Here is a 26994-nt window from a genome sequence, read left to right on the forward strand (position 1 = left end):
TGTCACTGCTTTCGAAGAGCTGCAAGCTACCAGTGAGATACTCTGAGCTCTTCCCAAGCTCCAGGATCACAATTCTGACCACCTGGATGTCTTCACACTGAAAATGTCCAAAATCAAACCCACTTACTCTCTTTTCCTCCAGCAATAAGCCTCTTATATCACCCCATTTCTCCATTATTGTAGGAGAACTACAATACAGGCTTAACTTCTGGGGCCCTACCATATAAAAAAAAAAAAAAAATCCAGGCAATTCCCAGTTCTGGTAGATTCTATTTCTTTACACTCTCCCCATCTCTTCCTCTTTCTATTTTCTCTGCCACTCTTAAGAGTGTTTAGCCTTGTTAACTTGCCTTTGGAATTCTGCATAGCCTCTTCCCTGGGCTCCTGTCTCTTCTCTTCCTGCCTTCTCCCTTCTCCTTCCCAACCAAGCTTCCTAATTTTACCTTCAGTGTCTCTCCTCCCCCCAAAAAACAGAAACCAAACTTGTTGCTGTCAAGTCAATTCTAACTCATGACAACCCCATGTGTTACGGAATAGAAAAATGTTCCCTGGGATTTTCTTGGCTGTGATCTTTATAGAAGCAGATTGCCAGGCCTTTCTTCCACGGCACTGCTGGGTGAGTTTGGTTAGTAGACGAGTGCAAACTGTTTGCGTCACCCAGGGACCCTATTGTCTCCCCAGTGCTTCTGACTTAATTGTGAGCTCTCAGCTTGACAGTCAGGGCTTTCCACATCACGACTTACCCAGTCTTATTTTCCCATAGATATCCCTCATACTCCCAGCAAACTGGTTTATTCCTTGTTCCCCAAACATGTCTGAGGCTGTCCTTGCTCTGTCACTTGCTCGAGCCATTCCTGCCACCTGGAATGCTTTTCTCCAACCCCAGCCCCCAAGTCTGTCTGCCGAATCCTACCTATCTTTCAGGGCCTATTTTAAATACTGTTTTCTTTACAGAGACTTTCCTAATTCCCATGAGCTAGTGTGTTTGCTCTCTTCGCAGCCCATCTGGCATTTTATTTATCTCTCTTATGAGGTGGGATAAAATGCACTTGCCCTTTCTTGCCGCTGTCTTTCGTCCACATGACAGTCTGCCGACCAGCTTACCAGGGCTCTGTCCACTTGGTATTTTTAGAACCTGAGTTTGTTCTGGCTCCCTTTCAGGAAGCGGTTCCTGACCTGTACTTTCAGTCAGAGGATTAAACCTCCCTTCAAGACGGGGATTACCAATGAAGCCGGTGCCTGGGCTTTCCTGGGCCCTGTTTTGGTGAACGCTTTTGAAGTTGGCAGCATTTTTTCTGACATCCTGAGCTATACACAGATAAAAGTGAAACCCAGCTGCTTTGCATGTACTTGGGGGCTTCCAGCCAGATGGTTCTTCTCAAGAACATTCCAGCTGGTCTCATCATCGTGACACCTGCCCCTCCCTTGCCACATCAGAGGGGCCAGGCGGGTGTCTAAAAGGACATTCAGGCCAATCTGGACTCTGTGTGGTAATGAGGCCCACAGCTTTCTGCTTGGGACTGGAACTCAGCCAGCCTATTGAGCGAAAAATGGGCTGTACTTGCTGACTTCAAAGCCAAAACTAGTCTGGGCAAGAACTGAGAGAGGATTCTAAATCTGGAGGCTGAAAAGCCGGGAGGGCAAAACTGGGAGCTAGCTGGGCAGTGGATTCCTCCCCAGGGAAAAAAGTGAGGCGCCCTTGCTGGGGCGACTGGGTGGCTGCTGACTGGGGCTGGGCCTCGCCCTATTGACCCACATGTCTATGCCTCAGGTTTTCCATGTGCAACACAAGAGAGGCCTGTGGGAATTACACACTAAAACTTGTGAAAACCAGAACCTGTGTAAGACGGAAACTTTTCAGAGAAGGAAGATTCAAATATTTTCCACTAACAGAGAGCGATAGAAAAGTGGTAAGACTGTACCCTGTCAAAGGTGGAAAACTTGTGAGACCTGGAAAAAACAAGGCGGTCCCGTCAAGTTCCGGCTTTCACAGGTTTCACTGTACCCCCCCCCCTTTCACCCCCAGCACACACACACACTAAAACTCCTAATGTGAAGCATTTTACTACCCAAAGACAGGGAGAAAAACACGGTGTAGACACAATCGCTCACCCTCCCACTGCCCAATAGGCCAAACAAGGACCTGGAAGGCCTTTGAGGTCCCCGACCCAAGAGCTCACACGGTAGGGCAGTGGGAAGTGGTGGGCCAGACTGGGGTGGGGCTGGGGGGACAGGAAAGATGACTGGAGAATGTGTCACCTCCCCAGCCCCCACCAGGCACCCACAACTTCAGTCAACAGGCACCCACAACTTCAGTCAACCATGCATGGGCCCAACCACACTCATCGGGAGGCCAGCTGGCTGATGACGCCTATTCTGGTCCAATTCTCTTAATTATACCGACTGAGGCCCAGAGAGGTTGAGTGGCCTATCTGAGGTCACACAGCCAGTTTCAGGGACAGATAGAAACTTAAAACCAGGTCTCTGGGTGGCCATCCCAGGTCTCTTCCACTTCACCTCTTTACCTCTCTGTTTGAGTAAGTGGAAAATACTGGGAGACTTTTACCTGAGGCTGAAGAAAAGGGTTCCCCATAAGTGTAAAGATGAGTAGAGAAGCTGGGGGAGACTAAGTGGCCCCTGTAAATATTCACACACAAATCCTGCAATGTGACCCACAGGCCCAGTGCAAGCTCAGGAAAAAGTTCAATTCAGGGTCAAAAAAACAATACAGCCCATTTTTTCCAAAACATGCTGGGAGTTGAAAAACTGTATGTTCCAAAATAAATAAGTTCTGTTGACAGAGAAAGTATTTTTATTCATTTCATTGTTTTGGGCCTCACTGTTAACTCAAGATTTTGTTTTTTTGTTAAAAAGCGATTATCATTGTTAAAAATTCACTGTTTCCAACATAGTGAAAGTCTGGGGTCTTTTTTAAACACTCAAAGCCAAAACAATCTGTTCTCTTGAGTTAGGGTCTCCCTGAGGTCTGAAGAGGGAGTGCCTGTTCACAGGGAAGGTTCTCTTCCAGGTGGGCCTCGAAAGGCAGGCATCCCTGAGGCCGTGCTGTATCAGGAGTTGGGAGGTTGGTCCCAGGGTCCAACTGAATAGCTCAGAGGGCAGGTCTCCTGGCAGCAGAGGAGCTGCCCCCAGTAAGCGTGGCCGGTCTCCCAGTTTCAGTCTCTGGGTCTCCCAGCCTCTCCAGGCAAACCCTGAGGCAGTAAAAGCACAGGGGATTTTATAACTGTCTGGGAGCCCGGAGCCTTTTGGTCCCCATAGTAGGTTGACCTGCAGAATGCTCAAGCCCTTTGGATTCTAACCCCACCTAAGAGGGGGAGGACAAAACCCAGGAAGGCCTTGTTCCTTCTGCCACCCCAGTGCCACTGGAAGAAAGCATGGCCAGTTCTATCACCAAACAACTCAACTTTCTGATGTTTGTGGATCTAGAGCTGCAAATGGCCTTTCAGGGACCATCACCCACTGGCCTTGGGTGTCCCTTAAGGCGCCTTCTGCTCTTGCATCCTACCTTTGTGGGGTAAACACTCTCGGGGTGTTCAATCCATAGTAACCTTACCTGAGCCAGGTCTAAGTCCTTTCTCCATGTGACCCAGCTTCTCTCCCACCTCTGACCCCCATCTTACATTCAGGCTGATTTAGAAAATAATATTGAAGTCATTATTCCCTGTCCTTGAGCATACAGAATGTGATCCAGCTGGAGCTGGACTCACAAGGACACATCAACTGGCCCTGAGGTATAAAGACAATAGCTAAAATAATCTTAGAAAATATTTTTGGGGGAACCTGTCACATAAGCCAATCAAGCAGAACACAAAAGACTTTCCACTCTTACCTTTTTCTATTAACATTTAGTGAATAAAATTTATTGGACCAACAAAGACCCTCCTGACTGTCCTTACTGAAACTTGCCCCAATGATTGTTAAGAAAGGCAATTCAAAATGTAGGATCACAGTGTCTAGCCAATCTGTGAAAAGGTGAACCTTTCAATGCTTGTGCCCATTTTGTAATGTTAATATATACTGGTGGCTCTGTAAGGTTCGCTCCTTGGACTCAGGCAGACATGGCTGTGGCAGCATGCTTGTCCAGTTTCCCATTCTTTTCTATTCTGTAATATTCCTTGGATTTGAGCAGACATTAGCTGTGGCTTTTTGGCTTCCCACTTTTGCCTTTTTGAATATACGCCAAATAAAACTTTCTTTTTGCTTTACTGAACTTTGTGATGCTTTTTCCCTACAACAAGCCTGACCTCGGCTCCCTCCTCCACCAGCTCTGTTCTCACTGGTGGTTCCTCCTCGCCTATTCTTAAACCTGACCTTGGGCTGGGTTTGGACATGCTCCTTCCTTTTTGATCCTTTGCCCAGTCTTGCCATCTGCTTCCCCACCTTTGACATCTTTGTCCTTCATCTTTAACCAAACCCATAATTTCGCCCCCTTCCCCTAGGCTCCTTAAATCTTGCTCCTTGTTTAAAGCTCTTAACACTCCCACGAGTTAATACTCTCCTCACATGTCTTGTTGATTCCCTTTTCCTCCCTGTGGGATCAGCTGGGGAAATAGCAGAAATGCCTAACAGTGGCCCGTCCCCAATCAGCCAGGCTCCTCGTTGTGCAGACAAACACAAACGAAAATCTAGACTGTTTTTCAAATTGTGGGTCACCACCCATTAGTGGGTTCTGAAATCATTTCAGTGGATTGCAATTAACACTAAAAAGAAACAAATAAGAACAGAAAATAGTAGAGTGCATCACCCATTGTTGTTGTTAGTTGCCATCCAGTGGGTTCCGACTCATGGTAACCCCACATGTGCAGAGTAGAACTGCTCCATAGGGTTTTTGAGGCTTTGACCTTTTGAAGGCAGAACGCCAGGACTGTCTTGCTAAACACCTCCAAGCAGGTTTGAACTGCCAACCTTTCACTAGCTGTCGAGCGCTTACCTGTTTACATCACCCAGGGACTCCACATCACATGCCGTAAAGGTAAATATTGTCTTGTGACATTTTTGTTTCAGTTGTATGTGTGTGTTTTCCAAGTCTCAGTGTAAAATATATTTCTTACTGTGGATTGCAGTCAAAACGGTTTGAAAGTCCCTGGTCTAAAGAACAAACCAAAACACTGAAAACCTAGTTATTGAAAGTGAAAGAAGTGAGAAGTGGTTAAAGAAATTTGCGTTATTATGGAGGCTCCAAGGACCTTGTATTCCTGGTGCAGTGCAGTGAATTAGTTTGTAACTCCCACCAAATTACTGACTGAGACTATGCAGATGAGGTGCTTGTGGCCCACCAAGGGAATTGGATAGCTTGCTACGTAAATAAGGTGCATGGCAGACTTACAGGGGTGGGATCATGCAAATAAGGTGTATGGAACTCTAATGAGGGGATCGGTTAGTTTTGCCATCTGCTAGGCTTAAAACAAGCCATCCCAGAGGCAGAAAGGGGGATCTCACAACCACCAAGAAAGAAGAGTAAGGAGTAGAATGTGTCCTTCGGACCCAGACTCCCTGCACCGAGAACCTCCTAGACCCAGAGACAGCGAGAGACGTCAGCGAAGAGCAAGAAGCAGTGGCAGCAGAGGCAGCAGAACCAGGAGACCAGTGGGAGACAGCGCCGTGGGCTTCCTGGCCCACAGAGCAAGAAAGCTGGGTGCCTTTTAGCAGAAGGCTTCCTGGCAGAGTGGGGTGCCTCACAATGGTGGATTAACCAATGAACACGGTATGCACTGGCCTGCATGAAACAAGGCACACATGTGCTTCATTGTATTTACTTGCTAATCTGTGATGAGCAACGTTAGGTGGGTTTTACCACATGATTGATGTTGAGGGAATGCCCCTACAGTGCTGTATTCTTTACCTGGCTTCCTCCCCTATAGTGTTATATTGAGAAATGTTTCCTTTGCTGGGCTTCTCCTCCCACCCCGAGCTTTGCATTGGAATCCCACTTTTGCTTGGAGGTTATATGTAAACCCCATTGCGCCTGCGAAGTATGATTAAGAATGTTGCTGACGTAACTTGTATGAGCTCCCTACTTGTAAACCCTTTTAAAAGTAACCTGCCTGCCCACCCTTGTCGAGCAGTCTTGGCAGCAGCAGCTCCGACGGATTCCTTTTCCTTGTACAATGAAATGAAGGTGCCTTTCCTGTTCTCCCACCTCAGACTCTCATTTATTGGGCAATACAAGTCATGTCAAGTAAGAACCTGGGGTTTCTACCTGGTAACATTTCAGTGGGGGACAGGTGAAATTGTGCACTGCAGATTGGTGGGAAGGAACAGTTGGGCCTGTGTGTACCTTGCTTATTGGGTAATCCAGCCCTGGCTCTGGGAATTTATCAGCAGAGCTAAAAGAGTTTTATAACACTTGCCTGAGCAGGGCAGAGGCTGAGGGGCCAGACAGAGGTCTGAGAAGAGGCTGTCCTGATGGAAGAACTGTACCCTGAGCATTCCTGAACCTGAATTGTAACCTGTTTCTTCCCTAAGAAACCCCATAACTGTCAGTATTTTCTGTGAGTTCTGTGTGATTTAGGAAATAATATTGGAGTCATTATTCCCTGTCCTTGAGCATAAAGTGACCCAGCTGGGACCAGGCCCACGAAGGCTCACAAGGACAAATCAACTGGGCCCTGAGGTATAAAGACAATAGATAGGATAATCTTGGAAAATACCTTTTAGAGAACCTTTCACATAAGCCAGTCAAACAGAACACAAAAGACTTTCCACTTTTACCTTTTGTCTATTAGCACTGAATGAATAGAAAATTTGTCAGACCAATGCGGACCCTCCTGACTGTTGTTACTGAAACCTGCACTGATGATCATTAAGAAAGACAATTCTAAATGCAGGATCACATTTTCTAGCCAATCTATATAGAGGTGAAGCTTTCAATGGTTTTGCCCATTTTGTAATGGTAATATCTACTGAGGACTCCATCATGTTCTTTGGACTCAGGCAAACATGGCTGTGGCAGCACGCTTGTCCATTTTCCCATTCTTGCTGACTGTAATATCTCCTTGGACTCAGGCAGACATGGCTCTAGCAAAGTGCTTCTCCACTTCCCACTTTTGTCTTTTTTAATAGATGCTGAATAAAACTTCTTTTGCTTTACTAAACTTACCGATGTTTTTTACCCTGCAACATGTGTGAGCATTGCAACAAATCACCAAACCTAGCAGAGAAGTAGTGCGGTGGGAGGGATAGTTGGTGTCAGAACTGATAAAATGGTTGGAGGGTGGAGACCTGCCTGACCTCCACCTCATTAGGAATCAGCCTTGGGCTGTCGATGCTGATGGTGACTCTCCTTCCCCTTTGCAAGGTAGAGGTCAGCCAAGACTGGGCCCGCCCACCATGCCATTTTTGCATTCGTTGCAAAGGTTCCAGACTCATGGAAGCATGGGACTTTGTAAGAGAAAGAACTAGAAGGTATGGGAAGTAGAGCTTTGGATTCTTAGATGGTTACTTTGGTTGTTGTTACCTGTAATGGCTAAAAGGAAAGTAAGTGATGTTTGCTATAGCTAAGAGGAGAAAAGCCCAACTGGAGTCACCTGGGGCAAAAGCCAGGTTGATTAAACAAGATGACTGACGGGTGGCCAGGATCTACTGGTTCCACCAGGCCAGAGGCCTGAGGCCATATACAGACAAACGGAAAGATAGTCAAGGGGTGGAGAAGCTGAAACTGGTATGAGTTTATTTGAACTACAGATATGTGGAAACCCTGATGCCATAGTGGTTGAGAGCTTGGCTGCTAACCAAAAGATTAGCAGTTCAAATCCACCAGGCCTGTCTAGGGTTGCTATGATTCAGAACTGACTTGACAGCAGGGTTTTTTTTTTTTTTTGGACTATGAAAAACAGACTACATGTATGATAGAAACGCATATTGGGTATTACAGATTACAGACAGTGTGTAAGTCTACTTTTAGCCAATACTTGGCTGGATATGCTGAAAGAGAAACTCGGATTTGCCAGAAGGAAACACAGGCTGTTTGCCTGAATGCAGCAGCCCTGTGTATAAAGTACATACTATGGTCTTTTTTTTTTTTTTTTTTTTTAGGTGGACCTGAGCTCTGCCCAAACCCTTCTGAGTCAGGAACTTTGCATTTGAAAAGACTTGCAGAACTACCTAGAACTGCTGGGAGAGGAGGAAATTTGCATTTGAAGGAAGAACCTACAGAAAAAAAATGACTGTTTTGCTTTTTGAATTTCAAGCAAGTGGTTTGTCTTTGGATGCACTGAGTCAGGAAAAGTCAGTACCCATCAAAAGAAGCCCCTTGTGAAGTTAGAGGAGGTCAACCGGTGCTCCTGTCATGCCACTCTTACACCTGGGTACTCCTGTAAGTCTTACAGGTGGGGCTCCCAGTCTCCTGGCTGCTGGAGGAAGGAGGTGTGATTTGGGGACTACTACTGGGGGAAGACCTTCCCCCAGTAAAGAAAAACTTTTTAGTTTTTCTTTACTGGGGGAAGGTCTGCAGAAACTGTCCAGATTCACACCCAGCACTCTGACTCAAACTTGCACACAAATCATAGGCTGAAATCTTAATTAGCTATAATCAAAAGAAAACTTTAAAAAGGAATAGGGATCCTCCAGAGAGTTTTCCTGCGTCTCCATCTATTTCTCCAGCCCATAAAAAAGAGGCCCAGAGAAAATGTCTGATGGAAGCGGGGTGAAGCCGAAGTTTGGAAGTCTACCAGCTTCTTCCGTCAGATCATCAGAAGCCAACCCTTCAAGTGTAACAGGACAGGAGCCTGGTCCGGTGGAATGGAAAGTGTCAGTTGTCCCACGCACCTCCAGCCTTGGGCAGGGATGGCCAGGTCTGGAGTCACTGACAGTAAAACGTGAGCACGTTTTCTTGGTTTCCTCGGATCAGGATGACCGGGGGTCTGAGGTCCTGTGACAGGGTCTCCAGCCAGGCCATGTACAGCGAACTGGGACACTTCCCCTTCCTCCCTATGGGCAAGGTGCTGCAAGGCAGGAAGAAGCAGAGAAAGGAAATCAGGAAGGGGCCTCCCCACCCAGCCAAGCTCATGGCTTGTTTTCTGAACAGCAAGTCTGTGTATTGTTCCCTTCAGAGCCCCTCTTCCCACCCATCTGATAAAGAACCTCCCGCTTTTTGAAGCTGAATGTTAATAATAAGGGTGATGGAAAAAATTGGGACCAGATAAGGGTGATGATTGCATACTAGGAATGCCACTGAACTGTACATGTGAAGATTGTGGAAATGGCAAATGTTTTGTTACATATACGTATTTATCACACACACACACACACAATTTTAAACAAACAAAAAAATCCTTGCTCAAAACAAACCTTCAGCTGTGGCCTGCAGGCCCACATGATCTCATCCCCGCCAACCCCCATAACCTCATCTCCTACCACCTTGGCCTCCTTCATGCCCCTACAGTCACAGGGGCTTTCCTTCCATTCCTGAAAATAAATAAATAAATAAAGCCAAGCTTTCTCCTGCCTCAGGGCCTTTGCACTTGACGGTCTGTCTCCTCACCTGGAAGGCAGCGCCTACAGCTCCCTACCTGGCTGGCTTCTTTGCATCACTCAGGTATCAGATCAAGCCTCCTTCTCTGCTCACCCTGTCCAAAGTGGCCCTCCCACCTCTATCATATCACCCTGATTTCCTGTCTTCTTAGCACTTCACACCCCCAAATCCATCTTTTCATTTGCATGTGTGTTGTTTGTCTGCCCCGACTAGAATGTATGTTCATTCACCAGCAGGCCAGCTCTGTCTTGTTCACCACCCTTTTCCCTGGGCCTAGAACATAGCCTGATACAGTGGGGCTCAGTATAGGTTTAAGTGGGTGATCCCACCCCATCAGGCCACTTGCATCTCACCAGCCTCACTTCTCCAGCCCCACACACTGCCCATAGCCATACAACCTGATATGTTCCCAGCCTTCAGCTGGGTGTCTCTGTCCTGCCTCCTGCCCTGCATGTCTGGCCCTGGGAGCCAGGCCTCTGTCCTTGCCTTTGGAGAGCTCCCTTATCGGAATTGTGCAATGCTATGCAATGAGATGCCTTGAGAATGCTGTTCAGCCCTATCTTCATAGCTGTTCCAGGAAGTGGCTTTTCTACCATCCTGAGAATTCCAAAAATGCACTGGGATGGCCACAGCTGCCCGTCTCAGAGAAGGCAGCGTCTCAAAGACCAGCTGGTGTTACATGAAGCTGGCGCACCAGCACCTTACGTGGAACAGCACTTTACAGTTACTTTTCCTGAAGCACATCCACAGCCGTCATTTCATCTGAACCTCAAAACAGCCCTGGGAAACGGGCAGGGCCTGCAGCCCCCTGCCTCCTCCATAGTGGAGAGAATGCAGGCAGAAACGGGGGTGCTGGGCAGCACTGGGTTTCAGAGCACAGGCTCTAACATCAGAGATACTATATCTGAGTGACTGCTCCTGTTATGAATTGAATTGCGTCCCCTCAAAATATTCTGACACACACGGGGTTGCCATAAGTTAGAGTCAACTGGACAGCAACTGGTATTTTCCAAGTATCTGGTGAGCACATCCTTACTACCAATCGAACCAAACCAGACCAGCTGCTGTCGAGCCGATTCTGACTCATGGTGACCTCTTGTGTGTCAGAATAGAACTGAGCTCCATAGGGGTTTCAATGCCTGATTTTTTGGAAGTAGATTGTCAGGACTTTCTTCCCAAGCACCTCCGGGTGGACTGGAACCGCCAACCTTTTGCTAAGCAGCCAAGTGTGTTAACTACTACCCTTCTCTAAAAGGCAAGTTCTCCAAGATTAGGGAAGGAGGGTGGGAACAAGGACTTTTCCTTATGCTATTATCATCTGGAAACTGGTGGCGTAGTGGTTAAGAGCTACAGCTGCTAACCAAAGGGTCAACAGTTCAAATCCACCAGGCGCTCCTTGGAAACTCTATGGAGCAGTTCTACTCTGTCCTATAGGGTCGCTATGAGTTGGAATTGACTTGACAGCACTGGGTTTTTACTGGGATCATCATTTAGTTAAAATGTGTTTGCCTGGTGACTTCCCAGGGAAAAAAGGAAGTAGGGATGCTGAAACCAAGCTTTCTTGATTTGGCAGTTATGCCAAAAACTGAAAACGCCCTCTAGGAAACACTACATTGTTTTCAGGGACAGAATGCAGAAATGTCGAAGGCCAGCACCTCCAGTGCCAATCAATGATACGCTCTGTTTTTGCTCACAGGATGGTCACGCCTTAAGCTATTAATCTTCAGAAATAAAGCTGCTCCGGGAAGAAAGGAGCTTCTTGCTCATAATTGCATCTCTTAGCCACAAAGAAGTATAACCTTGGATCTGACCTAGAGACAGAATGATCACCTTGCATCAGAACTCAAGTCACAGGCTTCAAGATTCAATCTCCACTTACTAACTGAGAGGTCCCAGGCAAATTGCTTAACTCCTCTGAGGCTCAAAACCAAAACCAAACCCGTCGTCATCAAGTGGATTCCCACTCATAGCGACCTCATGGGACAGAGTAGAACTGCCCCACAGGGTTTCCAAGGAGTGGCTGGTGGATTCGAACTGCTGACCTTTTGGTTAGCAGCCGAGCTCTTAACCACTCTAACACCAGGGCTCCTCTGCGGCTCGGAGGAAAGGAGGACAAAAAAATGAAACCCGTTGCTGTTGAGTCAACTCCAGCTCATAGCAACCCCATGTGTTACAGAGTAGAACTGCTCCACAGGGCTTTCTTGGCTGTAATCTGTATGGAAGCAGATCACCAGGCACCAATGGATGGTTGAACCACCGACCTTTGGGTTAGTAGTCGAGCACAAACCATCTGTACCGCCCAGGGACCTAAAAGTGGGGGAACGGGGTAATAAAAGAGCCACTTCATGGAGTTTTGAAAATTAACAGGCCCAACACCTTGAGTATCATAAGCACTCAATCTATGAAATGAAATATTATTACTATTTCATCCCAGTCAAAATATTGTTCCACTATAAAAGCAGTACAAATTCATGAAGGAAAATATAAATTAAAGGAGTAAAAAAAGCTGACTAAAATTATTCACTATCCAATCCCAATTACTATGAATACTTTAGAGAATTTTTCCCATTTTTAAGTTCCTTTGCGTATACATTTTGAACTTGATTGGATCCCTAAGATATATAACATCCTGTATCCTTGAAGCTTAATGTTAAGCATTAAATAGACACAATCCTTGTAAACATCATTTTAATGGTGCATAATGTTTCCTTCATGGTTTACTGAACCTATTGTTATCATGAAAGTCTCAGGGTCGTGTGAAAAACTTATGGCTTTGCCAGCTTTTGCCAAAGGAAGGGAACAGGGCTCCCTAAGAACTAAGAATCTGGGTTGTTTTTGTCCCTTTCTCCACAAGGGCAACCATATGGGTGACCAATGTCGGAGAAGTGATTTTGAGTGGTAAAGCATGTGTTGTTGTTGTTAGGTGCCGTTGAGTCGTTTCCGACCCATAGCGACCTTATACACAACAGAACAAAACACTGCCCGGTCCTGTGCCATCCTTACAATCGTTGTTATGCTTGAGCTCATTGTTGCAGCCACTGTATTGGTCCACCTCGTTGAGGGTCTTCCTCTTTTCGCTGACCCTGTACTCTGCCAAGCATGATGTCCTCCTTCTCCAGGGTCTGATCCCTCCTGACAACATGTCCAAAGTATGTAAGACGCAGTCTCACCATCCTTGCCTCTAAGCATTCTGGCCGCACTTCTTCCAAGATAGATTTGTTCTTTCTTTTGGCAGTCCATGGTATATTCAATATTCTTCACCAACACCACAACTCAAAGGCGTCAACTCTTCTTCTGTCTTCCTTACTCATTGTCCAGCTTTCACATGCATACGATGCAATTGAAAATACCATGGCTTGGGTCAAGGGCAATTTAGTCTTCAGGGTGACATCTTTGCTCTTCAACACTTTGAAGAGGTCCTTTGCAGCAGATTTACCCAATGCAATGCATCTTTTGATTTCTTGACTGCTGCTTCCATGGCTGTTGATTGTGGATCCAAGTAAAATGAAATCCTTGACAACTTCAATCTTTTCTCTGTTTATCATGATGTTGCTCATTGGCCCAGTTGTGAGGATTTTTGTTTTCTTTATGTTGAGGTGTAATCCATACTGAAGGCTGTGGTCTTTGATCTTCATTAGTAAGTGCTTCAAGTCCTTTTCACTTTTAGCAAGCAAGGTTGTGTCATCTGCATAACGCAGGTTGTTAATGAGTCTTCCTCAAATCCTGATGCCCCGTTCTTCTTTATATAGTCCAGCTTCTCAAATTATTTGTTCAGCATACAGATTAAATAGGTATGGTGAAAGAATACAACCCCGATGCACACCTTTCCTGACTTTAAACCAATCAGTATCCCTTGTTCTGTCTGAACAACTGCCTTTTGATCTATGTAAAGGTTCCTCATAAGCACAATTAAGTGTTCTGGAATTCCCATTCTTCACAGTGTTATCCATAGTTTGTTATGATCCACACAGTCGAAAGCCTTTGCATAGTCAATAAAACACAGGTAAACATCCTTCTGGTATTCTCTGTTTTCAGCCAGGATCCATCTGACATCAGCAATGATATCCCTGGTTCCACGTCCTCTTCTGAAACCGGCCTGAATTTCTGGCAGCTCCCTGTTCATACACTGCTGCAGCCGTTTTTGAATGATCTTCAGCAAAATTTTGCTTCCATGTGGTATTAATGATATTGTTCTATAATTTCCACATTTGGTTGGATCACCTTTCTTGGGAATAGGCATAAATATGGATCTTTTCCAGTCAGTTGGCCAGGAAGCTGTCTTCCATATTTCTTGGCATAGACGAGTGAACACCTCCAGCGTTGCATCTGTTTGTTGAAACATCTCAGTTGATATTCCATCAATTCCTGGAGCCTTGTTTTTCGCCAATACCTTCAGAGCAGCTTGGACTTCTTCCTTCAGTACCATCGGTTCCCGACCATATGCCACTTCTTGAAATGGTTGAATATCGACTAATTCTTTTTGGTATAATAACTCTGTGTATTCCTTCCATCTTCTTTTGATGCTTTCTGCAACGTTTAATATTTTCCCCATGGAATCCTTCACTATTGCAACTTGAGGCTTGAATTTTTTCTTCAGTTCTTTCAGCTTGAGAAATGCCAAGCGTGTTCTTCCCTTTTGGTTTTCCATCTCCAGCTCTTTGCACATGTCATTATAATACTTTACTTTGTCTTCTCGAGATGCCCTTTGGAATCTTCTGTTCAGTTCTTTTGCTTCATCAATTCTTCCTTTTACTTTAGCTGCTTGATGTTTCAGAGCAAGTTTCAGAGTCTCCTCTGACATCCATCTTGGTCTTTTCTTTCTTTCCTGTCTTTTCAGTGACCTCTTGCTTTCTTCATGGGTGATGTCCTTTATGTCATTCCACAAGTCATCTGGCCTTCGGTCACTAGTGTTCAATGCATCAAGTCTATTCTTTAGATGGTCTCTAAATTCAGGTGGGATGTACTCAAGGTCATATGTTGACTCTCATGGACTTGCTCTGATTTTCTTCAGTTTCAGCTTGAACTTGCATATGAGCAATTGATGGTCTGTTCCACGGTCGGCCACTGGCCTTGTTCTAACTGATGATATCGAGCGTTTCCATCATCTCTTTCCACAGATGTAGTCAATTTGATTTCTGTGTGTTCCATCTGGTGAGGTCCATGTGTACAGTCACCGTTTATGTTGGTGAAAGAAGGTATTTGCAACAAAGAAGTCGTTGGTCTTGCAAAATTCTATCATTCCATCTCCAGCATTGTTTCTATCACCAAGGCCATACTTTCCAACTACTGATCCTTCTTCTTTGTTTCCAACTTTCGCATTCCAATCGCCAGTAATTATCAATGCATCTTGATTGCATGTTCGATCAATTTCAGACTGCAGCAGCTGATAAAAATCTTCTATTTCTTCATCTTTGGCCCTAGTGGTTGGTGGGTAAATTTGAATAACAGTCGTATTAACTTGTCTTCCTTGTAGGCATATGGATATTATCCTATCACTGACAGCGTTGTACTTCCGGATAGATCTTGAAATGTTCTTTTTGACGATGAATGCAACACCATTCCTCTTCGAGTTATCATTCCCAGCACAGTAGACTGTATGATTGTCTGATTCAAAATAGCCAACACCAGTCCATTTCAGCTCACTGATGCAGAGGATATCAATGTTTATGCATTCCATTTCATTTTTGACGATTTCCAATTTTCCTAGATTCATACTTTGTACATTCCAGGTTCCGATTATTAATGGCTGTTTGCGGCTGTTTCTTCTCATTTTGAGTCATGCCACATCACCAAATGAAGGTCCCGAAAGCTTTACTCCTTCCACGTCATTAAGGTCAACTCTACTTTGAGGAGGCAGCTCTTCCCCAGTCATCTTTTGAGTGCCTTCCAACTGGGGGGCTCATCTTCCAGCACTATAGCAGACAATGTTCCGCTGCTATTCATAAGGTTTTCACTGGCTAATGCTTTTCAGAAGTAGACTGCCGGGCCCTTGTTCCTAGTCTGTCTTAGTCTCGAAGCTCAGCTGAAAGCTGTCCTCCATGGGTGACCCTGCTGGTATCTGAATACCGGTGGCAGAGCTTCCAGCATCACAGCAACACAAAAGCCCCCACAGTACAACAAACTGACAGACATAGGGGGGGAGGTAAAGCACATGCAAACTAAAAAAATCAAACCCATTGCCATCAAGTTGATTCCGACTCATGGCAACCCCATGCGTCACAGAGTAGATCTGTTCCCTAGGGTTGTCAATGTCTAATCTCTATGGAAGGCCCCTGGGTGATACATATGATTTACACTGTACTACTAACCTAAACAGAGGCCCTGGTGGTGCAGTGATTAAATGCTCAGATGCTAACTAACAGGTCTATAGTTCGGACCTGTGGGCCACTTCTCAGGAGAAAGATGTGGCAGCCTCTTCCATAAGGATTATAGCCTTGGAAACCCTATAGGGCAGTTCTACTCTGTCCTATAGAGTCGCTATGAGTCAGAATGGACTCAACGGCAGTGTGTTTGTTTTTTTGGGTAACCTAAAGTTTGGCAGTTCAAACCACCCCTGGGGCACTGTGGAAGAAAGGCTTGGCAATCTGGTTCTGTAAAGATTACAGGTAAGAAAACCTTATAAAGGTCAGCTCTATTCTGTAACACTTGAGGTCATCATGAGCTGGAATTGACTCAAAGACAATGGGTATTTTGGATGGGATCTTTATGGAAGCAGATCACCAGGCCTCTCCTCCCACAGCACCCTCTGGGTGGGCTCAGTCCTCCAACCTTTAGGTTAGCAGCCAATCCTAATCCACTTGTGGCACCCAGGGACCTTAAAGCATATGCGGGGAGTTGGAAAGCAGGGCGTGCCCTAGAAAGTAACAACTATGAGATCAGGGCTTTGCCAAGTCAGAGGTCTTCAGGGTAACCCAGGGGTTGGGGCTGAGGGTTGGGGTCGCTGTGGTGGGGGCTGTGCAGGGCTTGAAGGAGGGTTACCAGGGGTTCACTTTACCTGGACATAAGAATCACTTGGGGGTGTTGTCATACTTAGGGAAACTGAGGCATGCAGGTTCCAGGGCCTTGCCCAGAGCTGTGAAACCAGAGTCTGCACGGGAGCAGACCGGGGTTCCTATGTTTGATGAATGCCCTCCCCCACCCACGCAAGATCCACAGGATTGGGATAACAGCTCTGCACTGTGCCTGAGAGGCACCTGGGGCAGTGAAAATCCATTTTTCAGAGGAATGGATGAAGAACACATGCCAGGGTTTTCCTTAGACTTGCAAAAAAGGAACTGGAAAAAAGAGGTGTCTGAACCCCACGGTTAGACAGGAACCGGCTGGGAGTCCAGTGGAGGGTTATCGACCTGATTACAGGGCTGGTTTACAGCTGGGCAGGCAGAACTGAAACAAGGAGCCGTTCCTCAGACAACTGCTGATAGTAGCCAAGTGTTGCCTCAAACCAGCTCTAGAAAATGGTTTGGGCCTGTGCTCAGAAATGCTGGACAATGCGAACTGTTTCTTCCTTGGAATTTTGGAGGGGGGAAAAATTTTTTTTTTTTTTTTTACCTTGCTGGGCTCTACCTCAGACCCTGATCTGGGAAAAAAAGGATTGAGGAATTTGCCTCTTCCACAGCACCCCGCCCCCACCCTCGTTCTGAGGAAGTTGACCCTCAGAGTGACGTTTTAGAGCGCCAGGCATGTCTCCAGGTGCAAAGATGCAGCTGCTGGTCCTCCCCTCAGAGTCGCCTGACAGCGGGGGCCCTAGCAGCTGTAGCTGCTGCTGTGGGGTGTGAGGCTGTGTGCAGGCGTCTTCTCTGAGGTGACTGGACTCATAATTATCCGCATCAGCTAATTCCAAGTATGCGGAGCCAGGGGCGGGGGGGGGGGTGGTTGGTTTTCCCCATGAGATGGGGGGGGTGGGGATTCAGGAGGGGAGAGGCGCCAGTCAGCAGGTGGTCACCTCCCATGACAAAATTCCTCATCTTATGGCCTGAGTAGGGAGCCTGGGTGGTGCAAACAGTTTGCGATTGGCCGAAAGGTTGGCAGTTTGAACCCGCCCAGGGACTCTGCGGAACAAAAGGCCTGGTGATCTGGTTCTGCAAAGGTCACAGCCTAGAAAACCCTATGTGGAAGGTGTACTCTGTAACCCTGGGATCCCCACGAGTCGGGGGCCGACGCAAGGGGTAGCAAACAACAACAACATGACCTGAGCGACGGACTGATTTTAATGGCAGATAAACTTATAATTACACCACGTTAGAATGAAAGAGAATCTTAGAATAATTCAGTTTAACTCAGCTTGTTATACTTATGGAAACTGAAGCTCGGAAAATAGTGGGTTACTTTTCCAAGGCTACCCTGTGGGTCCAAAGACAGAGACAAAATGCAAAGCTGCATCTCTGAACAGAGGCCCTCTCGCTAAGCCGTGGATTGCTATCCCAGGGACCACACCCAGGGAAAGGGTTGGGGGGGTGGGGCACCTGAGGACACAGCCGTCCCCACTCTGACTCTGCCCACACCTTCACCAGCCTTTCCCAGGAACATTCTTTGCCAGGTTTGGCCAGAGGCTTGGAGAGAAACCCAGTCCCTTCCCTCTCACTGTCTTACATCAAAGGAAACAATGGAGAACTTTCTTTGTATAGAAAATGATCTCCCTGAAGGCCTTGGGTAGCCTTGTTTCAGGCACAGCCAGCTGCATGGACGTGTGTCTTCTGTAGTCACATAGGACTCCATGCTTAGGAGGGTCCCACAATTGGTTTAATGCTCTGCTGTTACCATCTTGAAATTCTTAATAGTTTGAACGACAGGACCCACATTTTCATTTTGCTCTGTTGCTGTTGGGTGCTGTCAAGTCAATTCTAACTTATAGAGACCTTATATGACAGAGGAGAGCTGCCTCATAGGGTTTCCTAGGCTGTAATCTTTAAGGGAGCGGATCACCAAGTATTTCTCCTGCAGAGCTGCTGGATGGGTTCACAGCTGACCTTTGGGTTAGCAGCCAAGCACTTAACCATTGCACCACCGGGGCTCATAAATTATGACCCATAAATTATACAGTAGGTTCTGGTTTCAGGGTATGAAAAAACAGATTCAGCAGGCCTCTTGCTGCCCCGTGGAATTTCCAGGTGGTTAGCCCCCAGGAAATGGAAGAAAGGCCAATTATGCCCCTTAGCAAATACCCCTTTTCCATCTGAGCGGGGCCTCTCTCTGAGTCCCACTGAGCAGGGGACACAGTTGGCTTCACTGACCACGTGTTCCTCCTGGCCTCAGACAGAACAGAGCCACACTGAGACCCTCTCTGTGTCACTGTCACCTTCTACCTCACCTTCCTCACCCCTGCCCAGGCCAATACCCACGGAGGCAACTGAGAAAGGGATACAGGCAGCATTGGAAGCCTGAGGGCCCTACAGGAAAAGAACCTGGACCAGGTTTGGCACCAACACTAGCTGGGGCAGCAAAGACCCAAAGAGGGCTGAGTGATTCCCAAACAACTTGGAATCACTTTTCTTCTGGAAAGAGCTGGGCTCCTTTTGTCAAGCTGGGTTTGGCAGGAAGAGATCGGCAAGAGGGGAGTCGTGGGGACCTTAGGTTTCTGTCACTCAGGTGAAGGGTGGGAGTAGCCAGCAGGCCCAGCCATATGCTGAGAACCACCTGGGCTGTGTTTACAGGCACTTTGGGCTCTTCTGCCTCAAAGGAAGGGCTCAGTTCCTCAGCTGGTGCCCACCTCCCGTGCCCCTTCCGGAGCTGACACCCTTGACCTTCTCCTCCCACCAGGCACTACTTACATGACAACAAGAGCAGCATCTCGGGAGTAATCCAGCAGAATCTCATTCAGCCTCACCTGCCGAAGGGACTAGGGCAAGGAAAAGACAGGTGGTCACTCCCCACACCCTCATACATAGACCCCCTGCCAAGCCCAGGTGTCTTTTTTACATTTGAACTGGATACATGAACTATCCTTCCTAATTTATTAGGGACTCTTCTGCCTCCAGGAAGGAAGGGACCCCTTGTAATAACTGAGTGCCAAGCTCACCTCCTTCAAGAAGCCCTCCTGGTTTTTCTCTTGCCTGACTTTATTATCCATGGCCATCTAGTCGATTCCAACTCATATACTGGAGCCCTGGTGGCGCAGTGGTTGAGCACTTGGCTGCTAACCGAAAGGTCAGTAGGAGAACGATAGGACAGTCTGCTTTTGTAAAGATTATAGCCTTGGAAACCTGATTCGGCAATTCTCCCCTGTCCTACAGGGTCGCCATGAGTTGGAACTGACTTGATGGCAACAGGTTTGGGTTTTTTGGGTTTTATTACCATGACCACCGGGATAGTAGGAGAGAGAGTACGTTGGGTATTAGGAGAGCCCTGACAGTTCGTAGCAGAGAGAACCTGAGCAAGTCCCTTTGCCTCCCTGAGCTTCACGGCCTTCATCTGTAAAATGGGTTTGATATTATACAATAGCTGCCCCAGGGGAATTTGGGGAGGATAGAATGAGATAATCTATGCAAAAGCACCGAGCAGAAGGCCTGTCATGCAGAAGGCAGTAAAAGAGGAAAGGACTTGAACCAGGGGCGGGGCACTCCACTTTCTCTTCAACTGAGTCTGTAAGAGCCTCTCTGGCCACTGCCTGTTATTTTCCAGAGAGAATGAAGGTGTGAGCCCTTTGGGGCAAGGTCTCCTGGCTCACAGATCAGGGAATTCCCTAAGACTTGTGCAGAGTTGAGGGGAGGGAGGCTCCCTCTCACCCGAGGGCTTTTCTCCAAGTTGTTCAGAAATAATTTACACTCAGAATCTGATAGTGTATGGACATCCCATTTTAGAGAAGGGAAAACTGAGAGGGAAGTGAGTTGACTTAAAGGCTCACCATCTCCCACCACTGACATTGGGGGCTGGATAATTCTTTGTGGAAAGGTGTCCTGTGCTCTGTAGGATGTTTAGTAGGATCCCTGGCCTGTATGCACTACATGCCATTAACACCCTCCGCCCTCCAGGTATGACAACCAAAAATGTCTCCAGACATTGCCGAATGTCCCCTGAGAGGCAAAAGTTCCCCGGTGGAAAACCACTGACCCATAGCACACAGCGGCAGAGCTGTGACCTCACTCCCCACCACCCCACAGCTGGTCCCCCACCTCCTCGGCCTCAACAGCCACTTCAGGAAGCACTTCCCTCCCACCCCCATTCTCCCTTAACTCTTACTAGAGTCCTGAAGAAGCAGTTTAGGAAGGAAGAGGACACGGCTTTAGGCTGCGTCTAGGGTGGGGTCTATGGACTAAAGGGAGAAGCTTCTAGAAGGGCACAAAGTGGGACATCTGAGCCCCCTGAAGGTCCGCCAGTTTTGTTGCTTTAGGAAAAAAAAAAAAAGACCAATCCCATCACAGAAGTTGATTCTGACTCATAGCAACCCTGCAGGACACAGTAGAAAGGCCCCATAGGGTTTCCAAGGCTTGTAAATCTTTGCAAGACTACCACATCTTTCTCCCGTGGAGCGGCTTGTGGGTTCTAACTGCCGACTTTCATTTAGCAGCCAAGTGCTCCACCATTGTGTCACCAGGGCTCCTTTTTGTTGCCTCACAGAATAAATTATACCTGACTCTCACCATTTGTCCCACTAATCCATGCCAGAGGACACTGGAGACGAGAGGAGGACTCCAGACAATCCCCAGCTGGGGGCCTCAACGCAACAATGGCATACACTTAGACTACTGGGCGACCTGCCAGCCTAAGCATTTGTGGCTGGAGGATGCCTCTGAGGCTGGGAGGGGAAAGCATGGTTGAGGGGTGGAGGGAGGGACAAAGGAAGCTCAGGACACACGGGACATACGGCTCTGATCCAGTGGAGCACCTTGACCCCATTTCCACTCCCACCCCCAACAAGGCCCTTTCCTCTCCTGCACCTTGGTTCTATTCTTGTTGATCTCCTCATCCGAGATCTTCCAGGGGCAGTCCCGCCTCATCTCGGTGACAGTGGCCTCGTCTTTGAAGCCATCATTCAGGCGGAAGGGTGCAATCATGTTCTCAAACCGCTTGGTGCTGGGGACAGAGAGAGAAGTAGACTTTGGGAGACGGCCCAGTTTCCAGGGGAACCAGGTCTCAGGAGGGGGATGGTGGTGGGTGCCACAGGAGTGTGCTTTTCAGGTGAAATCCATTGTGATGCTGTTATTTACTTCAAAGCAGCTTCCCTATTGAATTAAGCCCTGGCCATTGAGGCTGACATTCAACCAACTGACCTGGGATCCACGCTCCACCCACCCATCCATTCAGCAGGTGTTTACTGATATGGTGCAGTTCTACTTTGTCCTATAGGGTTGCTAGGAGTCAGAATCGACTCGTTGGCAATGGGTTTGTTTTTTGGCTTTTTGTTGACTATGTGCCAGGAGTCCCTGGTTGGTGCAAAGATTTTGTGCTTGGCTGCTAGCTGAAAGGTTAGCAGTTCAAACCCACCCGGTAGTGCCATGAAACTAAAGATATGGCAATCTGTTTACAGCCAAGAAAACCTTATGGAGCCATTGCCTTAAGTCAAAGTCCACTAGATGGCAATAGGTTTGGATTTTTGTTGTTGTTGTTTTGTTTTTTGGTGCTTGAAGCTGCAAATTACCGCTCTCTGCCCCTGTAGCTCCAAGCACCAAAAAAACAAAACAACACACACACACACACAAAAATGTTTTTTTTTTGTGTGTGTTGTTTTGTTTTTTGGTGCTTGGAGCTACAGGGGCAGAGACCAGTAATTTGGTTAAGTGCTACGGCTGCTAACCAAAGGGTCGGCAGTTCGAATCCACCAGGTGCTCCTTGGAAATTCTATGGGGCAGTTCTACCCTGTTCTCTAGGGTCGCTATGAGTCGGAATCGACTCGACAGCGCTGGGTTTTTGGTTTGGCCCTCCAGGGTTTACCCAGGCTTAAGTGCAGGCTGGAGGAAGTCAGGTACCATCAGAATGTGCTGCAGAGAAGGACCAGAGCATGCAAGAGAAAAAGGTCTTCTCTGTTGGTGAGGAGCAAATCTGCATTTGAGAAAGCCCTTGATGGACAGAGAGATAGAAGATGTCCCAGGTGGAGAGGACAACATGAGCAAGCACGCTGCCCCATCCAGCATCTCTGGTCTTTAAACTAGTTGCCGGGGAGTCATTTCCGACTCATGGCAACCCTATGTGTGTCAGAGTAGAACTGTGCTCTGGGGGGTTTTCATGGCTGATTTTTCCCAAGTAGATTGCCAGGCCTTTCTCCTGTGGCACTGCTGGGTGGATGTGAACTCCAACCTTTAGGTTAGTAGTCAAGTGTGAACTGTTTGTGCCATCCAGAGACCTCTAGCAAATGGTAAGACTCAAAATATCCACATCTATTATCTGGCCAGCCACGTGACACTGCCATTCATCCTTCCTTTTATCTTTGACTTCTTTTCCCCTTGTCTACATTTTTTTCCTTATCCTGGTAGGTGGGAGATGAGGACAGAGGGAAAAAGGGCTGGGAGGTCAGGATTTGTCATTGTGATTGCTAGTTGCCATCAAGAAGGCCAGGATAGACCTTACTTTGTGGAGGAGACAGGGTCCTGGAAAACCACACATAGACTGATTTACATAAAACAAATCCAATGACAAATGTCTTATTTTATGATCATGAAATTGAATCGTTTTAGAAAGCAAATAAACCCTTGAGTCAGAATTGATTCGACGGCAATAGGTTTGGTTGGTTTGGACTGTACAGTTGATCCTGGATACAAATTCACATAAAGATTCGCTTAAAGTCTGTGCACCTGCCACTGCATAGAGGGAGAAGAAAGTTGCTGCCCAAACCTTTTGGCATTTCTCCCACTCCAAGCACCAACGTGCTAACCAGGGCTTCGAACCAGTTCTTCCCAGCTCAGTCATGGCCGAGGAAGTGAGACTAGAACAGACCGGAAATTCTTAAACTTGGGTGAACTGGAACAACAACCAGAACAGGAAAAACGACAGGTCCAAGCCCAACTAGAAACCTAATTTCCCTCTCAGAAAATAAGGACAGCCTGTGTGCTGCCTCTAAATCTCTTGCCCCTTGAGCAGAGTCAGAAACAGCAGTGCCCCACCAGGAGATGTCTGCAGACCACGCTGCTTTGAATGTGTGTTGCTTTCTACAATCCTGCCAATAATCCAATCTCATTATGCCTCTTCCAGTCTCCCATTTCAGGGCCTTGACCCATAATTTTTCTCATTCCAGCTATCGTTCTGGATCACTCAAATTGTACAAATTTGGGTCTGTTCTGGTTTCACTTCCTTGGCCATGACTGAGCCGGTTTGAACCGGTTAGAAGCCCTGGTGCTAACATAACAATGGGTGCTGCAGCTACCATGCCCACATCCCCTTGGCCCTGAGGAGGGAGGTGCCTCTGCCACAGGTGATTGGGCCAATGGTAGCCAAGAAGCAGACTTCACAGTAACCTCTCCCTTGGCCTGGAAGGAAGGGATGAGCTGGGCTGGTCACAGTCCCTTTATCAGGAATTTGAATTAAGCAACACCTAGAGAAGGAGCCAGTTTGCAGTGGAGCTGGAACTGCAAGGACAGGTCAAGATGTGGCCAGCTCACATGGAATCCAGACTTTTAGGAGCCTTTGAGGTTGGATGACCCCCACAACTATTACCCTGAGGAAATCTTTAAACCTTGAACTGAAATTATCCCCTGAAGTCATCTTTGAACCAAATAATAGTTAGCTTAATTAGGAAAGAATGTCTGTATTAAACATACTCTTTTAAAGAACTGTCTATGTGTGATCAAGCTGACAACAGCAACTCAAAAGGATAGGCGAGAAGCCTGGGGGGTAGTAAGTTTGTGTTAATGATGGTGAAACTGTTTGGAAAAGGTTGTTGAGCAAGGTGGCACAACTTGAAGAGTGTAACCAATGTCACTGAATTGTACATGCAGAAGTTGTTGGAGGGGAGCATGTTTTATTGCATATATTTTCATCAAAAAAAGAAAAGATATGGAGAGCTCAGAAGCCATGAGGAAGCTGACACCACTAATGATGGGAGCGACAAAGGTAATATTTAATCAGCTTTGACTCTGGCCCAGATGCTGTGTTAAACACTAGGTGGATAGTATCTAAGACAAAAACAAAAAACAGTGGTTATGGAATCGATTCTGACTCATGGTGACCCCATATGTGTGCTCCATCGGGTGTTTAATGGCTGATTTTTGGGAGGTAGATTGCCAGGCCTTTCTTCTGAGGTGCCTCTGGGTGGACTCGTATCCCTAACCTTTCAGTTAGCAGCCAAGAGTATTAATCGTTTGCATCACCCAGGGATGGCAGTGGTTCGCAAAGCAGGGTCCCTGGACCAGCATCACTAGCATCCCCTGAGGGCATGTTAGAAATGCAGGTTCTCAGGCCCCACCCCAGACCTACTGAACCAGAATCTCTGGAGGTGGGACCCAGCAATCTGTGTTTTCACAAGCTCTTCACAGACCTCTGACGCAAGCCAGGTTCGAGAACCACTGTTTTATGAAATAACTCAGAGCCCTGTGGAAAATTTAGAAAACCAGTTGCTTTTGTAGGTAAAATCAGTTTCGTGAGCAGCCAGCAGCCTGGGCTGACAGAGTATGAGACCGGAAACACCCTCGGCCCCAGGTATGTGGGGGTGGGGAGCCTTTGCAGATAAAACACTCACTTTGCTCACGTGGCAGACTCAGCATGACCTGGCCACCAGTAAGAGCTTACAAAACACCTGATCTAAGAAGGGCATAAGGAGCCCTCATGGCACAATGGTTAAGTACCCAGCTGCTAACCGAAATGGTTGGCAGTTCAAACTCACCAGCAGCTCCAAAGAAGAAAGACCTGGAGATCTGCTCCTGTAAAGATCACAGCCTAGAAAACCCTATGGGGATAGTTCTACTCTGTCACAGGAGTCCACTGGACTGCACCCAACAACAACAACAAGCGCATGCAAATATTCATCAGCCTCCAAAGCCAGGTGTGTTTCTGGCAAAAACCAGCAAACACAAAACACGAAAATAAACAGCGGCAACTCTCTCTCTTCCTCTTTCTCTCCACATGTGGCAGCTGGATGGGAGGAGAGGACAGCCCTTTACTCTTGGCTCATCAGAGAGAAAGGAGGCAATGGGCAGAGGGGCTGCGAGGCACACAGCCGGCCCTTCCACCCAGAACCCCCAGCACTGAGAACTCACTGCTCGGCCTGCGGCTTCTGGTTGATGTCGGGAAGGACTTGAATTTCGTGGAATCCCAGTCGGAACTTGCTCAGGAGAGAAATGATCCTGGAAGAGAGACAGAGATTTTAAAAAAAGCTTTCATTCATTCAGTGGATTTTTATTGAGCACCTGCTAAGGATATAGGTTTAGACAAGACAGACGAAAAAGAACCGAAAGCAAACATCCTACCCTCATGAAATTTACATCTTATCAGAGGAAGGACAGACAATATACAGAGACTGAGTAAAGTGGGTCAGATGAGGTGAAGTGGTAAAGTGCCAAGGGGAAAAGTAATTGACCAATATTTCCCTAGTGGAGTTCCTGGGTGCTGTGAACAATTACCACCCTTAGCTGCTAACCGAAAGGTTAGAAGTTCAAGTCACCCAGAGGTGCCTCAGAAGAAATGCCTGGTGATCTATTTCCAAAAAAGCAGCCACTGAAACCGCTGCGATGCACAGTTCCACTCTGACACACATGGGGTGGCCGGGAGTCCGAGTTAACTCAATGGCAACTGGTATTTCCCAAGTATCTGGTGGGCGCATCTGTACTACCAACAAACCACACCACACCAAACCAAACCAACTGCTGTCAAGTCAACTCTGACTCCTGGCGACTCCATGTGTGTCGGAGTAGAACTGTGCCCCAGAGGGTTTTTTTATGGCTGATTTTTCAGAAGCAGATTGCCAGGCCTTTCTTCCGATGTGTCTCTGGGTGGACTCTAACCTTTCAGTTAGCAGCTGTACACGTTAACCACTTCATCACCCAGGGACTCTTACCTCCATGGTAAACCAAACCAAAACCCACCGTTGTCAAGTTGATCCTGACTCATAGTGACTCTATAGGACAGAGCAGGACTGTCCCATAGGGTTTCCAAGGCTGTAACCTTTATGGAAGCAGACTGCCACATCTTTCTCCTGCTGAGTGGCTGGTGCATTTGAACCACCGGCCTTTTGGTTAGCAGCTGAGCACTCAACCACTGCGCCACATCCTTACTAGTGTGCCTCAGAATGTAATGTGTCTACACATGTGTTGGGGATCTTGCAATAATGTAAATTCTGATTTACTAAGTCCAGCATGGGGCCTGGGATTCTGCATTTCTAATTAGCCTCTGTCCATGGATCACACTTTGGGTAGCCTAGGTCTGAGGGATGGGCAGGTTGAATAAAGGAACTTACAGAGTAGCTAAGGCAACGAGATAACACTCATGAAATAAGCACAGAGCCATGATGGTGCTGACTTTGGGTCCAATAGAACAGAGGAGGAGAAGCCAACTGTGGTTTGTAGCCGTCAGGGAAGACTTCATGGAGGAGGCGGTGATTGATTGTTATAGACCAAGAGTACTCAGGGGGTAGGGTGGGGTGT

General features: G+C 47.1%; 1 protein-coding gene across 1 annotated transcript in view; it reads right to left on the reverse strand.

Annotated features, from left to right (window-relative positions):
- Positions 1-8456: 8456 nt before the first annotated feature.
- Positions 8457-26994, reverse strand: part of SLC12A3 (solute carrier family 12 member 3) — a 45111-nt gene continuing 26573 nt past the window's right edge. The window contains exons 23-26 of the mRNA XM_010596075.3: positions 25612-25698; positions 21364-21499; positions 19258-19325; positions 8457-8960 (exon numbers count right to left, since the gene is read on the reverse strand). Coding sequence (XP_010594377.1) covers positions 8819-8960; positions 19258-19325; positions 21364-21499; positions 25612-25698 — 433 coding nt within the window. The 3' untranslated portion in view covers positions 8457-8818. The remainder of the gene's footprint in view (positions 8961-19257; positions 19326-21363; positions 21500-25611; positions 25699-26994) is intronic.

The sequence above is a fragment of the Loxodonta africana genome, chromosome 21, assembly GCF_030014295.1.
Source record: "Loxodonta africana isolate mLoxAfr1 chromosome 21, mLoxAfr1.hap2, whole genome shotgun sequence".
Taxonomy (NCBI): domain Eukaryota; kingdom Metazoa; phylum Chordata; class Mammalia; order Proboscidea; family Elephantidae; genus Loxodonta; species Loxodonta africana.